The sequence below is a fragment of the Simochromis diagramma genome, unplaced genomic scaffold (genome assembly GCF_900408965.1).
Source record: "Simochromis diagramma unplaced genomic scaffold, fSimDia1.1 OVJJ01000317.1, whole genome shotgun sequence".
In the NCBI taxonomy this organism is placed as follows: domain Eukaryota; kingdom Metazoa; phylum Chordata; class Actinopteri; order Cichliformes; family Cichlidae; genus Simochromis; species Simochromis diagramma.
In genome coordinates this window covers 356,071-369,272 of record NW_024386994.1, presented here as the reverse complement: position 1 = coordinate 369,272, position 13,202 = coordinate 356,071, and the positions used below count along the sequence as shown (strand labels likewise).

The 13,202-nt window shown below is 39.7% G+C and overlaps 1 protein-coding gene across 7 annotated transcripts in view; it reads left to right on the top strand.

Annotated features, from left to right (window-relative positions):
* Positions 1-514: 514 nt before the first annotated feature.
* sorcs2 (sortilin-related VPS10 domain containing receptor 2) overlaps positions 515-13,202 on the top strand; it is a 365,070-nt gene continuing 352,382 nt past the window's right edge. For 3 of the 7 annotated variants that reach the window (XM_040040723.1, XM_040040722.1, XM_040040721.1), the window contains exon 1: positions 516-976. In XM_040040723.1, coding sequence (XP_039896657.1) covers positions 641-976 — 336 coding nt within the window. In that variant the 5' untranslated portion in view covers positions 516-640. Of the gene's footprint in view, positions 977-13,202 lie in introns of all 7 variants that reach the window. The other 4 variants (XM_040040720.1, XM_040040719.1, XM_040040724.1 and 1 more) reach the window with 3 other exon arrangements.

The following is a 13,202-nucleotide window of genomic DNA, read 5'->3' as shown; positions in this document are numbered from 1 at the left end:
AAATATAACAAATAGAATAAAACAGATAAGCAATAAGCAACTAAATCTAACTCAGAAAATGTCAGTGTGTATGTAAGTTTAATACATAAATGTATTTTCAGCATATTTCCCACCCGAACAAAAAAGCTATAGACTCAACAGTGGTTAAGCATGTTACTAAGTGACCATCAGGAGTTGCTGATTATCAGTCTATGCCCTGACATCAGCAGATAAGCATACGAAGGTAGCGAAGACTAAACCACTGCACCACTACGTCAGTTGTGGATCACTGTGACACTGATCACGGTCGAATTCAGTGTGAAACCAACAAGAAACACACAATGTTGTTAAAAAAAACACGGCAGTGATTTTAGGCAGTGCTGCCGTCATGTTGGAACTCTTTATTTAGATGGATGGAGTGATGCGAGCTCAGTACAGCTGCAGGACAGCAGATGGCACCGCTGCATCGTCCTGTGGTTCGTACTTGGCACCGAGACTCGTCCACGTTGTTCTCACTGTCTGACTTCGCTCCAGTTCCCCTCCCTCTATCCCTCCCTCACTCTCTCTTCCTCGGTTTACAGTATACACCTATCTATCTCCCACAAGCATCAGCAGTCTCTTCATCAGTCTCCGCGTTACGGGCGCTAGTACGGCGTAAAGCATGGCACCTCTCCGTCCCGAAGAACCGGGTTCAGCCGCTGCGTATCTCTGCGTCTTTCTGTTGACCGTCTCGGCCTGGATGGCACTACCGGGACCCGTGCGCTGTGGCAGCGTGGCTTTAAACCGGCGAGGCTGGGAGGATCGCACGTTTGACTTGAACGGCGGAGAAAGAGGCTTCCTGCCGGGCCAGAAAGCAGTCGGGGCGGGGAGCACACCCCGCTTCAGAAGAGCCCTGTCCTGGGATAAACAAATGTCCCTGCTCAGCAGCTCGTTCGTGCTCAAAGGGGATGCGACCCACAACCAGGCGATGGTCCACTGGACAGGAGAGAACAGCAGCGTAAGTAGCCTCTCTCCTCATCCTGTCCCGTCTCGAGCCACTGGTTCATGCACCATCCCTATAGCCCCTTCTTTGTCACCTTCCACCATCCGTCACTCCAGCGTCAGCGCACATCACTAAAAACAAGTTATTGTTCTCGCAGTAGGCTGCTGCTGCGGCTGCTGCAGACGCACACTGCGCGCCTCTCAGGGAGAAGAGGCACGGTGTGATTTTTATGCACCCAGGTGGTCCACCTGGAGGCGCCGTGGATGTTTAAAGGCTCCGGGCTTTGTTGAAGCATCGGGACTTTTTAATGGCTTCGTGCAGGGGGTGGGGGTGGCTCAGGGTCACGAACATCTTGTTATTATCTGTTTATTCTGCTCAGAGAAAGTCAAACATTCATAATGGAACGTATTATTACCGGATTCCTTACTATGAACTCCCTTTTTTCGTACGTAACGTAATTGAAGTAAAAAGAAGAAATGGCTCATTTTAATTTGGGGCAGAGGCCAACCGGATGGGAGGCGGTTTAATGTTCACTTAGTGCCCCGGGTCCCCTGACCCCAATTTGAATTACAACCTCCCGTGCCATTGTGTACCATGACATTAGGAAGTCCAAGGACGCACCGAGAGCACGGAGCCAGTGTGGAGACAAGGGGTGCGCGCTAAACAGACAGCTGGGTACTTGATTTAGTTACATGAAGCCATGACTGAAATATTGATGGAGCCTTTTATTCATGAATTTTGCAGTGCCTTGTTTATTTGTGGTTTGGAACCCAGTTTGGCTTAAACGAAAATGGATGTCTTGGTCTAGGCAACTTTTTTACGCCTTCACAGCCACTGCCGTTTAAATAAAGCACATGTAGGGGCAGATTTCAGACATTTGTGGCATATATATGATATAGATCCCTCTGACAGCATTATTAAATGCTGTCAGAGGGGTCAAAATAGCAAAACCCATAGCCTACATAGACATATTTTTTAGATTATCTGTGTTGTGGGTGAAACAGCCCAAAGTATGATACAGCTATTCTAAGAACATACTGTGTTTTTTCTTAGCCTTCACTTTAATCACAGCAGCTACACTAAACAAGAGTAGTCTTTGTGATGTATATTGACAGAGGCTGGGTGGGGAGGTGGAAAATGGTGTCTGGTGGGGACATCACTTGGAATGAGAGCCTTTTTGTCAGACTATCACATTAAATGTGTCCCTAGAAGTAGCTGTAACCACTCCTGGGGGTGGAAAAATAATGTGAAGGAGGAATTTCCTGAACTTTCATAACAAATTGATTGCTAAATAACATAATGTAACAAATGTAGGATTATGGAGGCTAGGGAGAATTTAAAGGTGATGCAGGCAGCTCTGCTTGTTGGTGGGTAGAAATGCAAGTAGAATTTAACGTCAGTGCCAGTAGCTAGAGCTCTTGAAAGCACAGTATACTGGTGTTTGCTGCGGGAGAGAGATGGAATGATGATTTGAATGCAAGTGTCCTAAATTTTTAAGTAGTATTTTTAAGTAGTTTAATCTATACTTTGTCTCCAGCTGTGTTGTTGTTGTTGTTTTTTTTAACTTTTCTAAAGGATTACTTGTGGAAACCAAGTCTAAGCCTTAAGCTTCCATATGGGTTTTTCCATTTGCAGTGGTTGGCTAAATTCAGCCTGCAATGATGTTTTTCTGTTCTTTTTTTTAGCAGGTTGAAAATGGTTGGTTTTAAATGGTTTCTATAAAAATTCTGATGGTACGTGCTTGTGAGAACTGCTTTTGATGTGAAGTTTTTATTCTAATTGGAAAGGATGAACTAACACGCTAGGCTTGATTTCATTGGGAATTTTAGCACTAATTAGCTTAACTTAATGGTGGCATTAAAGCAGCTAGATGTCACTCTTTTGACAAGATTATCAAAGCCCTGATAAATAATATATATAAGATAATTAATATATCTTTTTTTAAATCTTTTTTTCCTAAAATCAATAACACAACAAATCAAAGCAAAAATAAATTAATTTATTCAGACAACATTACATTTTACTGATTCTTTAGTAAATATAGTTCTTAATTTCCGTTTGAGATCAGAGTCTGGTTTGAAATAATGAATGTGCTCAAACAAACAGCCCAAAATCACTATTGAGAGCAACTCGCCACAAATCAGTAATGACTTGTGGGATTATACTACTTTGGCATTTAAGACGGGGCATTTAAGTAATAAAAAATTGACATTCTCCCAGTGGACTCAAGCCTATCTTGCAATGAACTTCCTGTCTTCATCTCTTCTTCTTCTTCTTTTTTTTTAATCGAGGCAATGTATCCTCGGGGATCTTAGCGCTCAGACTCTGCCAGCCATTGGAACTCCAAGTTTGACTTATCTTCAATTAACTTGGTGTGGGTATGTACTCTGAAAGGTCGATGAGACTGAGTTCATCCCAGCCTAATAAACACAGAAAAATGGTGCCATTCAATTTCCCTAAGGCTGACATTTATGAACAGCAAGCAGATTGATGGAAGGGAAAAAGGAATTTCTGCCTCTCTTCATGTTTCATGATGTCATTTTTGCATCTTTGATGTTCCAAATGTAATTCCTTGATGAAAGGGTCAGGAGTGCAGAAGACTTCAGATGTCGCATCGGTCTTGATGATGGCTTGTCAGAGATGTAATAGAGACCACCTAGCAGTTAAAAAAAGGATAACATGCACGCCTTCCTTTAGTTATTCAGGCTAATTATTGCATGTAATGTGTATATGCTGTTTTGGGCCCCGTCAACTTCTGGCCAGACTACAAAGTGTTTTTTAGACTTATTCAGGTACCTTTATAGTAAAAGTGCTGTCATTAAAAATAGTTTGCTCTGTGTACTCTCTTCTGTCCCCGTGGCAACTGTCACTTTTCTTGGGCAATCCTTGATTGGTCAATTGATGGCTTAAAGCATAAAAGAGCCTTCCCTCAGGCTACCTCCAGAGGTGTCTTTGAAGAACAGAGAACACAGTTATAGGTGTGTGAGGGAGGCTGCTTTAGAACAACAGAGCAGTGAGAAGAGGTGGAATTTAGATCCAGACAGAATCAGTGAAGCAGTAAAAATTATTTTCAGTCCAAGTTCTACCTAATTGGTATTTAATAATCCAAAACAGAACATGTTAAAGGTCACAGCTCCTTGAAAATATTCATGAACCACAAAAGACTGAGAAGATAAAATAATACCAAAATAAAGAAATAAATTAACCAGTACTACTTAGCTGATTATCCAGTGTATTATATGTCTGCATCTCTCATTAAGTAAATACAGTGTACAAGTGTAGTTTTTTTACCTGTTTACTGACACATACATGTATTCCAATTATAGTTATATAACGGACTTGGATATAATGTGTAAAATGCGAGCTTTCATTTGAGGATATGGTAAACGGCCTGTACTTGTATAGCGCTTTACTTAGTCCCTAAGGACTCCAAAGCGCTTCACACTACATTCAGTCATTCACCCATTCACACACTGGTGATGGCAAGCTACATTGTAGCCACAGCCACCCTGGGGTGCACTGACAGGGGCGAGGCTGCCGGACACTGGCGCCACCGGGCCCTCTGACCACCACCAGTAGGTAACGGGTGAAGTATCTTGCCCAAAGACACAACACCTGAGACTGTCCGATCCCGAGCTCGAACTGGCAACCTTCCGATTACAAGACAAACTGCCAACTCTTGAGCCACGATCGCCCACATTCAAATTGGAGGAAGGGTTTAGGAGTTCCTCTTTTTTTTTTAGTTCAGCCTACTAAATTAAAGCTCAAAGTCTTCACTTCATCTGCATCTGAGTTGTTTCATTTAAAATTCATAGTGCTAATGTACAGAACCAAGATTAAAAAAAAGTTCAAAAAGTTCACTGTCCAAATATTTATGGACCTAACTGTATGAAAGAGAAAACAAAGCAGCAGGCTTGTTATATCGCACACTTTCAGGTTGATTGAATTCTTTTATCTGCACTAACATTGAGTTATTTCTCAATGTTAAAATTCACTATTTAAACCTGCTCCTGCTGCTAAAGTAACCATTGTGATGAAATTCTTAATTGCTTTTCATGGAAATCAAGTTGTTATTAATGATAAGAAAATTCTCCCCTTTCCAGTATACAAGAGAACTCACCAAATTATTTGCAATGGCACCACATACATTTATTTACCCAGTGACTGATTGTGTTTTTCCCAAATACTGCTCATATTCAGAGAAATGTTCAAAGAAAAGTATATTCACATATCTCACTATTATATTACTATTATATTGGATATGGAGTGATTGCTATACGACACTACTAATGATGTATAGTCCATTAAATTGCTTTAGTTCTTCCATAAACTGAAAATGAGACAGCATTTAACTCATGATGTTGATCAAGTTGAAAAATGTACTGAATTAATATTATGTTTTAACCAATAAGACTTCAGACTAACAATAAAGATCACAGATACATTAGGAAAGTGTTTGCCTGAGTCATAGGTTAAGGTATCTGAATTTTATACAACTGAAGTTCTTCTAGAAGCCAGAGGATCTGCTCCCTGCGGATTATTAAAAGAATGCAGGTTTAGGGAAGCTCTGAACTGGAGTCACTTTGGATGGAGTGATTATACCAGACTTCTGAATGATGGAAACCTCCGTTATTGAAAGCACTCTCTTTGTGATTCTCTCCCTCGGATCTCTCTCCTTGACTTGTCGACTAGCCTGGGGGAATTCTGTGTTTATTTCTCTCCCTTTATTTCTAGGTCCTCTCTGTGGTGATGTGAAGCATTAATGTCTACATGTGTGTCCCTGATGTGCGGATCTGTACTGGCTGGGAAACAGCCCTCAATATTTAGTGGAGTTTCTCTATAAATTTTTTGTGGATTGATTGTTTTGTGGCAATAACATCGGCATGTCAGTCACACTGCTTTTAAATTTGCAAGCCTATGTATGCTGTTGTTGATTTTTAATTTTTTTTATTTGTACAGCTCCAAATCACAACAACAGTCGCCTCAAGCCATTTTATATCGTAAGGTAGACCCTACAATAATACATAAAGAAAAAAACTCCAACAATCACGTGACCCCCTATGAGACAGCACTTTGGCAACAGTGGGAAGGAAAAACTCCCTTTTACCAGGAAGAAACCTCCAGCAGAACCAGGCTCAGGACAGCTGTCTCACCGGTTGGGGTGAGAGAAGACCACTTTGAAGACCACTGTGGTCTGAAAACTCCTGCTCACTCTGTCTTTAAACCTAACCCTAATCCTAAGGCCACATTTTGGAGTAAAGCAGAATTTACATATTTTTTGTTGTATGCTGAATGTTGGGCAGCATGGTCATGCGGTGATTAGCACTGTTGATTTGTAGCAATAAACTTGTAGGTTCAATTCCGCCATTTGTCCTGGGTGGACTATGTGGGCTTTGCCTGCACTACCCTGTATACATTGGTACCCCAGCTTCCTCCCACAGCTTGCAGTTAGCAGGGTTAGGTAAACTGGTGATTCGAAGTTGCTCTTAAGTTTAAATGGTTGTCGGTTTCTCTATGCTAATCTGTGACTGACTGGAAAGCTGTCCACAATGTACGTATGGAACAATTTGGACAGTGTTGGGGAGTAATGGAATACATGTACCTACCAGCTTTATGTATTTAAGATACAAAATATGAGTAACTGTATTCCATTTAATTCCACTGTTTAAAAAGGTGGTATTCAGAATACAGTTACTTTGTTGAAATAAATTGATTACACAGCGGTCTCACACACCGAGGCTCTAATGGCTTTGTCTCAATCTCACGGCCCATGTCACTTCTACTTGCGGCCCACATAATGATATGAAAAAATATTTTTACAAATGATTTAATATGAAGGCAATGGGCAGAGTGTTACAGGCATAGCCCTAAAGAATGTAACCTCATGGGCAGCGTAGTCTGTGCTGCAGGGACCGCCTTACCCGTTATGTGTCTGTGAGCCCGAGGGAGGGAGAAAAAGGAAAGTCGAAAAGTACGAGTTATCACCCTCAGAAACGGGAGCTGGAAGCATGTAAATATAATAATAACCACTGCAGCCAAAAAGAGTGCCTGACAAGCCAAGTTGTAAGTAAGCTATAAAGAATGGACTGTACACTGTGTTCATGTTTTCCAATAAGTTCAGTTGGAGCAGCCTTTCAACGTCTCTCTCTGTCTCTCGCTAGCAAAGTTGACCCAGACAAAATAAAGCTAGTTTTCGGCTACAAGCATGACACGGAACTCAACGTATTAGCCAGGACCTGTTTTATAGTTTGCTATACGAGATCGCTGCAAAAAGTGCAGCCTTACCTAATGTCCACCCTCCTCCTGTTACTCATTTTATATTAAGATTTAAAAATCTAGTTGGTATTGGTATGGCGAGTAACCTTCAGTAATAGTAATAAAACACAGAGCAATAGTACATTCATGTAGTTGTAAAAAGCATGATGATATATTAAGTAATCCAAAGTATTCAGAATAAGTTACTCTCATTTAGTAACGTAACGGAATACGTCACAAAATACATTTTGGGGCATCTGTAGTGGAATGCATTTTAAAAGTAACCTTCCCAACACTGAATTTGGATGCAAACCGCATTACTAACTAGGGGTGCAACCAAATAATTTCTTATATAGAATATCAGTCAGATATTGACTCAAAGTGACTGAGTGGAAATCTGTCACAATCTATTTAATTACATTTTACATTCCTCTGCCCAAAGCTGATGTACCACTTTCAGTAGCATGACTAAAAGCTATTTTCAGCTGCTTCCTTGTCACAAGGGTCCCACAGCAGTTGGCGCTGCATGTTTGAATTGGCACAGTTCTACACCAGATGCCCTTCCCAAAGCAAACCCAAAGGGGGATTTGTACCTCTGGCTGGAATTGAACCGGCAACCGTAGCGAATATGTAGTAGCACAATTAAAAGTCCTAATGTCAACCTAAAGATGGCTCTAGATCAGGAGTCAAATTTAAGTCTAAGTGATGCACAGCTCCCCAAAGTGAGAAGCTCATAGCAGTGAATAGCTGTTTCCACTTACCTCTGTTATGCACCTTGTCATTGCACATAGAATAACTACCTAAGTATACTCATCCTTCTTTTCACCATTTTCAGTCTATTCCTCAATTGATAGTATTAATGTCAATGTTATCGTCCACATTAACTGTTGTCTTTGCGTTGCATATTACAGAATTGTAGGTAATACCACCTTTAATACACCATCCCCATTGGATACCTTGCTTACACCATCTTCAGATTGCATGCATCATTTCAGTCAGTTGGGTCTGGGGATTATCTGTCTGCTGCATACGTCTTATCTAAACATCATATTGGTTGAATTTAAATAGAGTATTTAGAGGGAGCCGGTTTCATAATAAGGTTGCTTTCCTTTATTTGCATGCAAAATCATGGCTCATGCAGGTGTGTACACATAGACACACACACGTCCAAGCTGTAACAATACGTGGCCATATTCTTAACATGCACGTGCACACACACATTTGGGTCTCTTGGGTCCTGACTTAATGTGAACGGCATTTGTTCACGCTTCACATACTGAACAGACAGGTTATTTGGCCCCTGGTCGTTCTGCGGTGGAAAATTGTTTGCACATGTGAGGAGAGCCTTTCTCGTCATTTATCTTGTCTGTCCTCATTGGTCCTGCTTAAAAAGATACTCCAAACCCCAGACTGTAAATCATCAGAGCTGTTTGCTCACTTCTCCTCTATCTCTGTTTAAAATGAATCGCACACTGTCTCCAAATTATAAAGTGCACTATCACCACAACACACTTGCCAACCAGCAAGGCCTTCAGGACACATCTAAGCATGTCACAGTGTCACTCCACAGTATTGAATGGCTCCGGGCTTCATTGTCAATTGATGCTTGCTGTGCATAATGCTACTGTAAGGGTTTGGACGATATATCTCTGTCATCTTATGTCATCCCAGGACTGCTTTAAAATATTAAATGTTCCAAAAGCTATATTTTGAATTACAAAAAGTCTAAGCCACTTTTGCAGAATAATAATGTTAGTTCAATATTTTCTCAGTGGATTATGACCAGAATTTCTTTGGGATATCCAGCTATATTCCAGCATGCAAAACACGGGAATTGTCTGTGACTACACTATTATTGTTTCATACTAATTCCATCTACAACATGACAGTTGACATTTTGATGATTTATGTTCTTTATCATGAAAATAGATTGCTATTGTGACCAAATCCATTAATCACAGTGAAGGAGTAAGATTATAATTTTTCAGAATTCCCTTCAGAAGTTGACTGAGGTGCTTCATTACTCTTGGTGCCAGTGGAGATCTTTATATTGGTGAAATAAAGATCTTTATACTAAGTGAAAATACATGATAAGGCAAACATTCTAAGTAAACTTGCCTTTTTGTTACTTTCTGAATATTATAGCCATTTAAGTGGTTGAAGTCAAAAACATACCAACATAAATATGTAACTTAAACCAGTGTCAGGTTTAGCTACTCACAACCACATCACTTAAATCTAATCTGGCTATCTAACACTGCAGAGATGGTGATAGTCCTGAGTTTGAAGCACGATGTGCATATATCTATTGGCACAATTAACACAGACTACAAGTGCAAGTTAATTATCTGAAAAATAAAAGCACAGCAGACCATCAAGCTCATTGTTCAATAAGATATTTATCCGAAGCCTTCATCAGTGTTGGCACATGGCTGCTCTTTGCCACTTGGCGGTAGGTAGTGTTTGCCAGTTCAATGCTATGGTTGACTTGCTAACAAGACCTTGGAAAAGTACATGAGGCAGCATGCTACTGTAGTGTTACTGTCTAATTAAGTGTTCAGTGACACCAGGCAGATGCTGGTTGCCCAGGAGCTAAATAAAAGCATCGAATCACCTTTGAGTTGGAGGCTATTCTGAGGCTGCTGGCGTCAGTGCTCACAGACTGCTTGCTCTGTATGTGAGGTGCATTGTTATACAATTATTCTCTTTTCCTGTATGCTCTTTAACTTGTTTTCTGGCTGGAAACCTTCAAAGACTTTTAAAGTTATTAAAGATGTGTGTTTACTTGTATATTTGTACATGCAATGGATCAGAGGGATACTGGTTACCAGAGCGGCTGCCAAAACAGCTAGTTGGCAAACTGCAGGACACAAGAAAGCCCCTCGTCTGCTTGAACATTCAAATTTTCAGCCCTTTGTTACGGTGCAAAAATATTCTCAGCATGTGCTCATTGTTTTTCCAGATTTGTCCCTGTAAACAGAGGGCTTTCTTTTCTGCTTCGTTCCCCTGTTGTTTTGTGCTCCTCTCAACATCTTCTGCAGCTCAGCTGTCATGGTCGAACGTTCCTGTTCGTGTTGCCCTGGTAACCCACATTGGAATCCTGTCAGGGTCTTCCAGTGGTTTGGTTCCTGATATGAATTTAGAATGGCCCCTCACCATGCACGTCTCTGAGGTCCTGCATATTTTATGTAGAGCTCTGGCATAAATATATGCCAGTCATATTGAGATTGTCAGGTGAAACCCTTGTACCTCCAAGCGTGAACTTTTCAGTAACAAAGGAATGTGACCTTTGGCTTTGTGGCAACCATCGTATTGGATTCTGACAATATTTGTTAGTCTTTGTCTCAGCCAAGTCAGATATCTGGACGACCAGCATGAAATTTCCCATTTTTGGATTCATGGTTCTCTTTGCGTGATTTCATTATAAGTTTAGTGGTCTGCTGACCTCTCTCACAATTAGGACAAACACCATATTAGATCAAGATTCATTACCAAAGACTTCATGGGACTAAACCTTTGTATTCACAGAGGATAAATGCTTTCATGATAAATTAGATTTATCATGAAAGCATTTAGAGTAGATTAGAGCACAAGCATGTTCCCCACTGGATGCTTCATTGAGCACTTTGCACACTTTTACTGTCACTTGGTTACTGGTTACTTAGGCAAAAATATAAGTGTTACACGCAGTGTTATAACCGGTGTCTTGTGATCTAAAGCAGATAAAGTTCACAAATATGAATTTTATTTGTGTCCCAAGGACAGCCACTTACATATACTGTATCATATTATATTATATTATATTATATTATATTATATTATATTCATTGGCCTCTTCATGAGTGTTATCCTTTTGGGTGTAAATAAAAAAAAAAAACTGTCAACAGATTATTGAAAATGAAGTCTTAAAAAGACCAGTTAACTTTTCACACAGTTTTATGGAAATTACAATGCATAGATATATAACGCTTGCTGTATTTCTGTAGGTTTGTTGTATGTTGTGTGCGTGAGGGGTGGTGGGAAATGTCTGCCTGCCTCCAGCCACTGGAGGACTAGTGGGAAAGCTCTCCCTATAGCGCCCCTCTGAGAATTGTGAAATGCAGTCCAGCAGGGTTTCTCCAGTATTTCGCCTTCACAGTAACACACTTAGAGATTGGATCTTCTTTCCTTTGTGCTAAGCCTTTGCCTTTCTATCAGCCCCCCTCAGAATCTGAATCCCACCTCTCCCTGTGGACCGGGTTTATTTTCATTTTCTTTTGTAAGCCATTTGTACAACAACAGCATGAAGCTTTTCACGCAAGCCAGGCATCAAGAAGAATTGTCCTTGTTTTGGGTGGCAATTGCTGAAGGCAAGTACAAAAATACATAGTAAATGCTCAAAGTTTAAAACTTCACCATTATGTTTGATTTTTATTTATTAATTTTTTTAAGTTCAAATTTATTTTTTTTTGCACCTTACCTCGGAGTCCACTAGAAATCTTACAAAAAAAAAAGAAAACATGAATTCCCCAGTCTGAGACTTGGATGCCATGTCATTTGCTAGTGTTGATGGGGGTTTGTCCACTGTGGTTCATGTGGACAAACCACATGAAACACAGTGGACAACCACAGTGGACAAACCCCCATCAAACACAGGCGATGCAGCCATCTACAAGAAGAATTTAGGGTGTGTCATACTTCCATATGCTGACAAATGAAGTGGAAGCAGAGAAACACTCAACTTGGGCTTCAGTGACGCCTTAGTTGTGCCACAAGCTGATTGCCTCCACATCTATGGAACACCAGGGCTGATGTAATGAATTAATTAAATACGTCTCTGAAAACATCTGAGCACTTTTGTTCAGATGTTTTCACTTTTGCAAAGAGGCTCTGTCTTGACAAACCAACCAGATATCTGAAGATTAAACCACTACATTCTCGGCTAAAAAATTTGTTGACACACAAACAGGGTTTTTCAAAGTTCAATTCTGTTAGTTTCCACATGCCGGTTGTTGGTGTGCAGAAACACCTTCTAAAAACAATGGCCACCAGGCCAAGCAATGGTTTTGACTCGATCAGCGTTAGCCCCGCCCCCTGAGTTTGATGGGTGAGGTTGACAGATAAAATTATTTCATGGTGAGACCTGAAGGAGTCAAGTGTGCCAAAATGAATTAATTAAATACAACAGTAAATAATTTAAATGTGTCAATAATTAATTAATTAAATGTGTCAAAAATATTTATTTAATTGTTTATTTCCCATTTTAATTAATTATTTCCAATTTTATTTAATTATTGCCACATAATTAATTATTTAATGGTGTATTGAATTAATTCATTATGTCAGTCCTGGCATTCCATACACGTCATGCTGCACTGATGCCAATATAAAGTTTATGTGTGTCGCACATTTCATTCCATGTAAACTTAATGTGCTTATCAAAAGAAATAAAAACATAATTATTTTTAAATGAATTGGGGTTTTTAACGAATGATCTTAGGCTTTCTGATTTTCATGAGCCATAATCATCAAAATTACAAATTAAATTAAAATTTGAATTATAAATGTAATTAAATTTACACAAAAACACTCTAAAATATTTGAATTTATGTGTAATGAATATAGAATATATGAAAATGTACTTAATTCAAATAAATTATAACTTCTTGACAATATTTAGTTTTTTTTTAAATACACTAGTCTTGCCTGGGTAATGTGGATTCATCTACTTATATTTAATTGTTTAGGAGCACCTCGCATCATGAAAGTTTTCTCCTTCATTTTTAAAGGCTCTATGAGGCCCAGTCATGCACTCCTTCTGGCTAATATTCACTCAGACTTTCCTTGAAGCGAATCAAGTTAATTAGCAGTTAATTCGATTTTTCATACCCTTTCTTTTTACTTAAAACAGCATTAATTAAAGGTTCTCTGGTAATTCCTTGTGGATGGACGACATACTTTTCAAACTGGGAATTCTGAGGATTCTCTGAAATGCTCTTTTTATCAT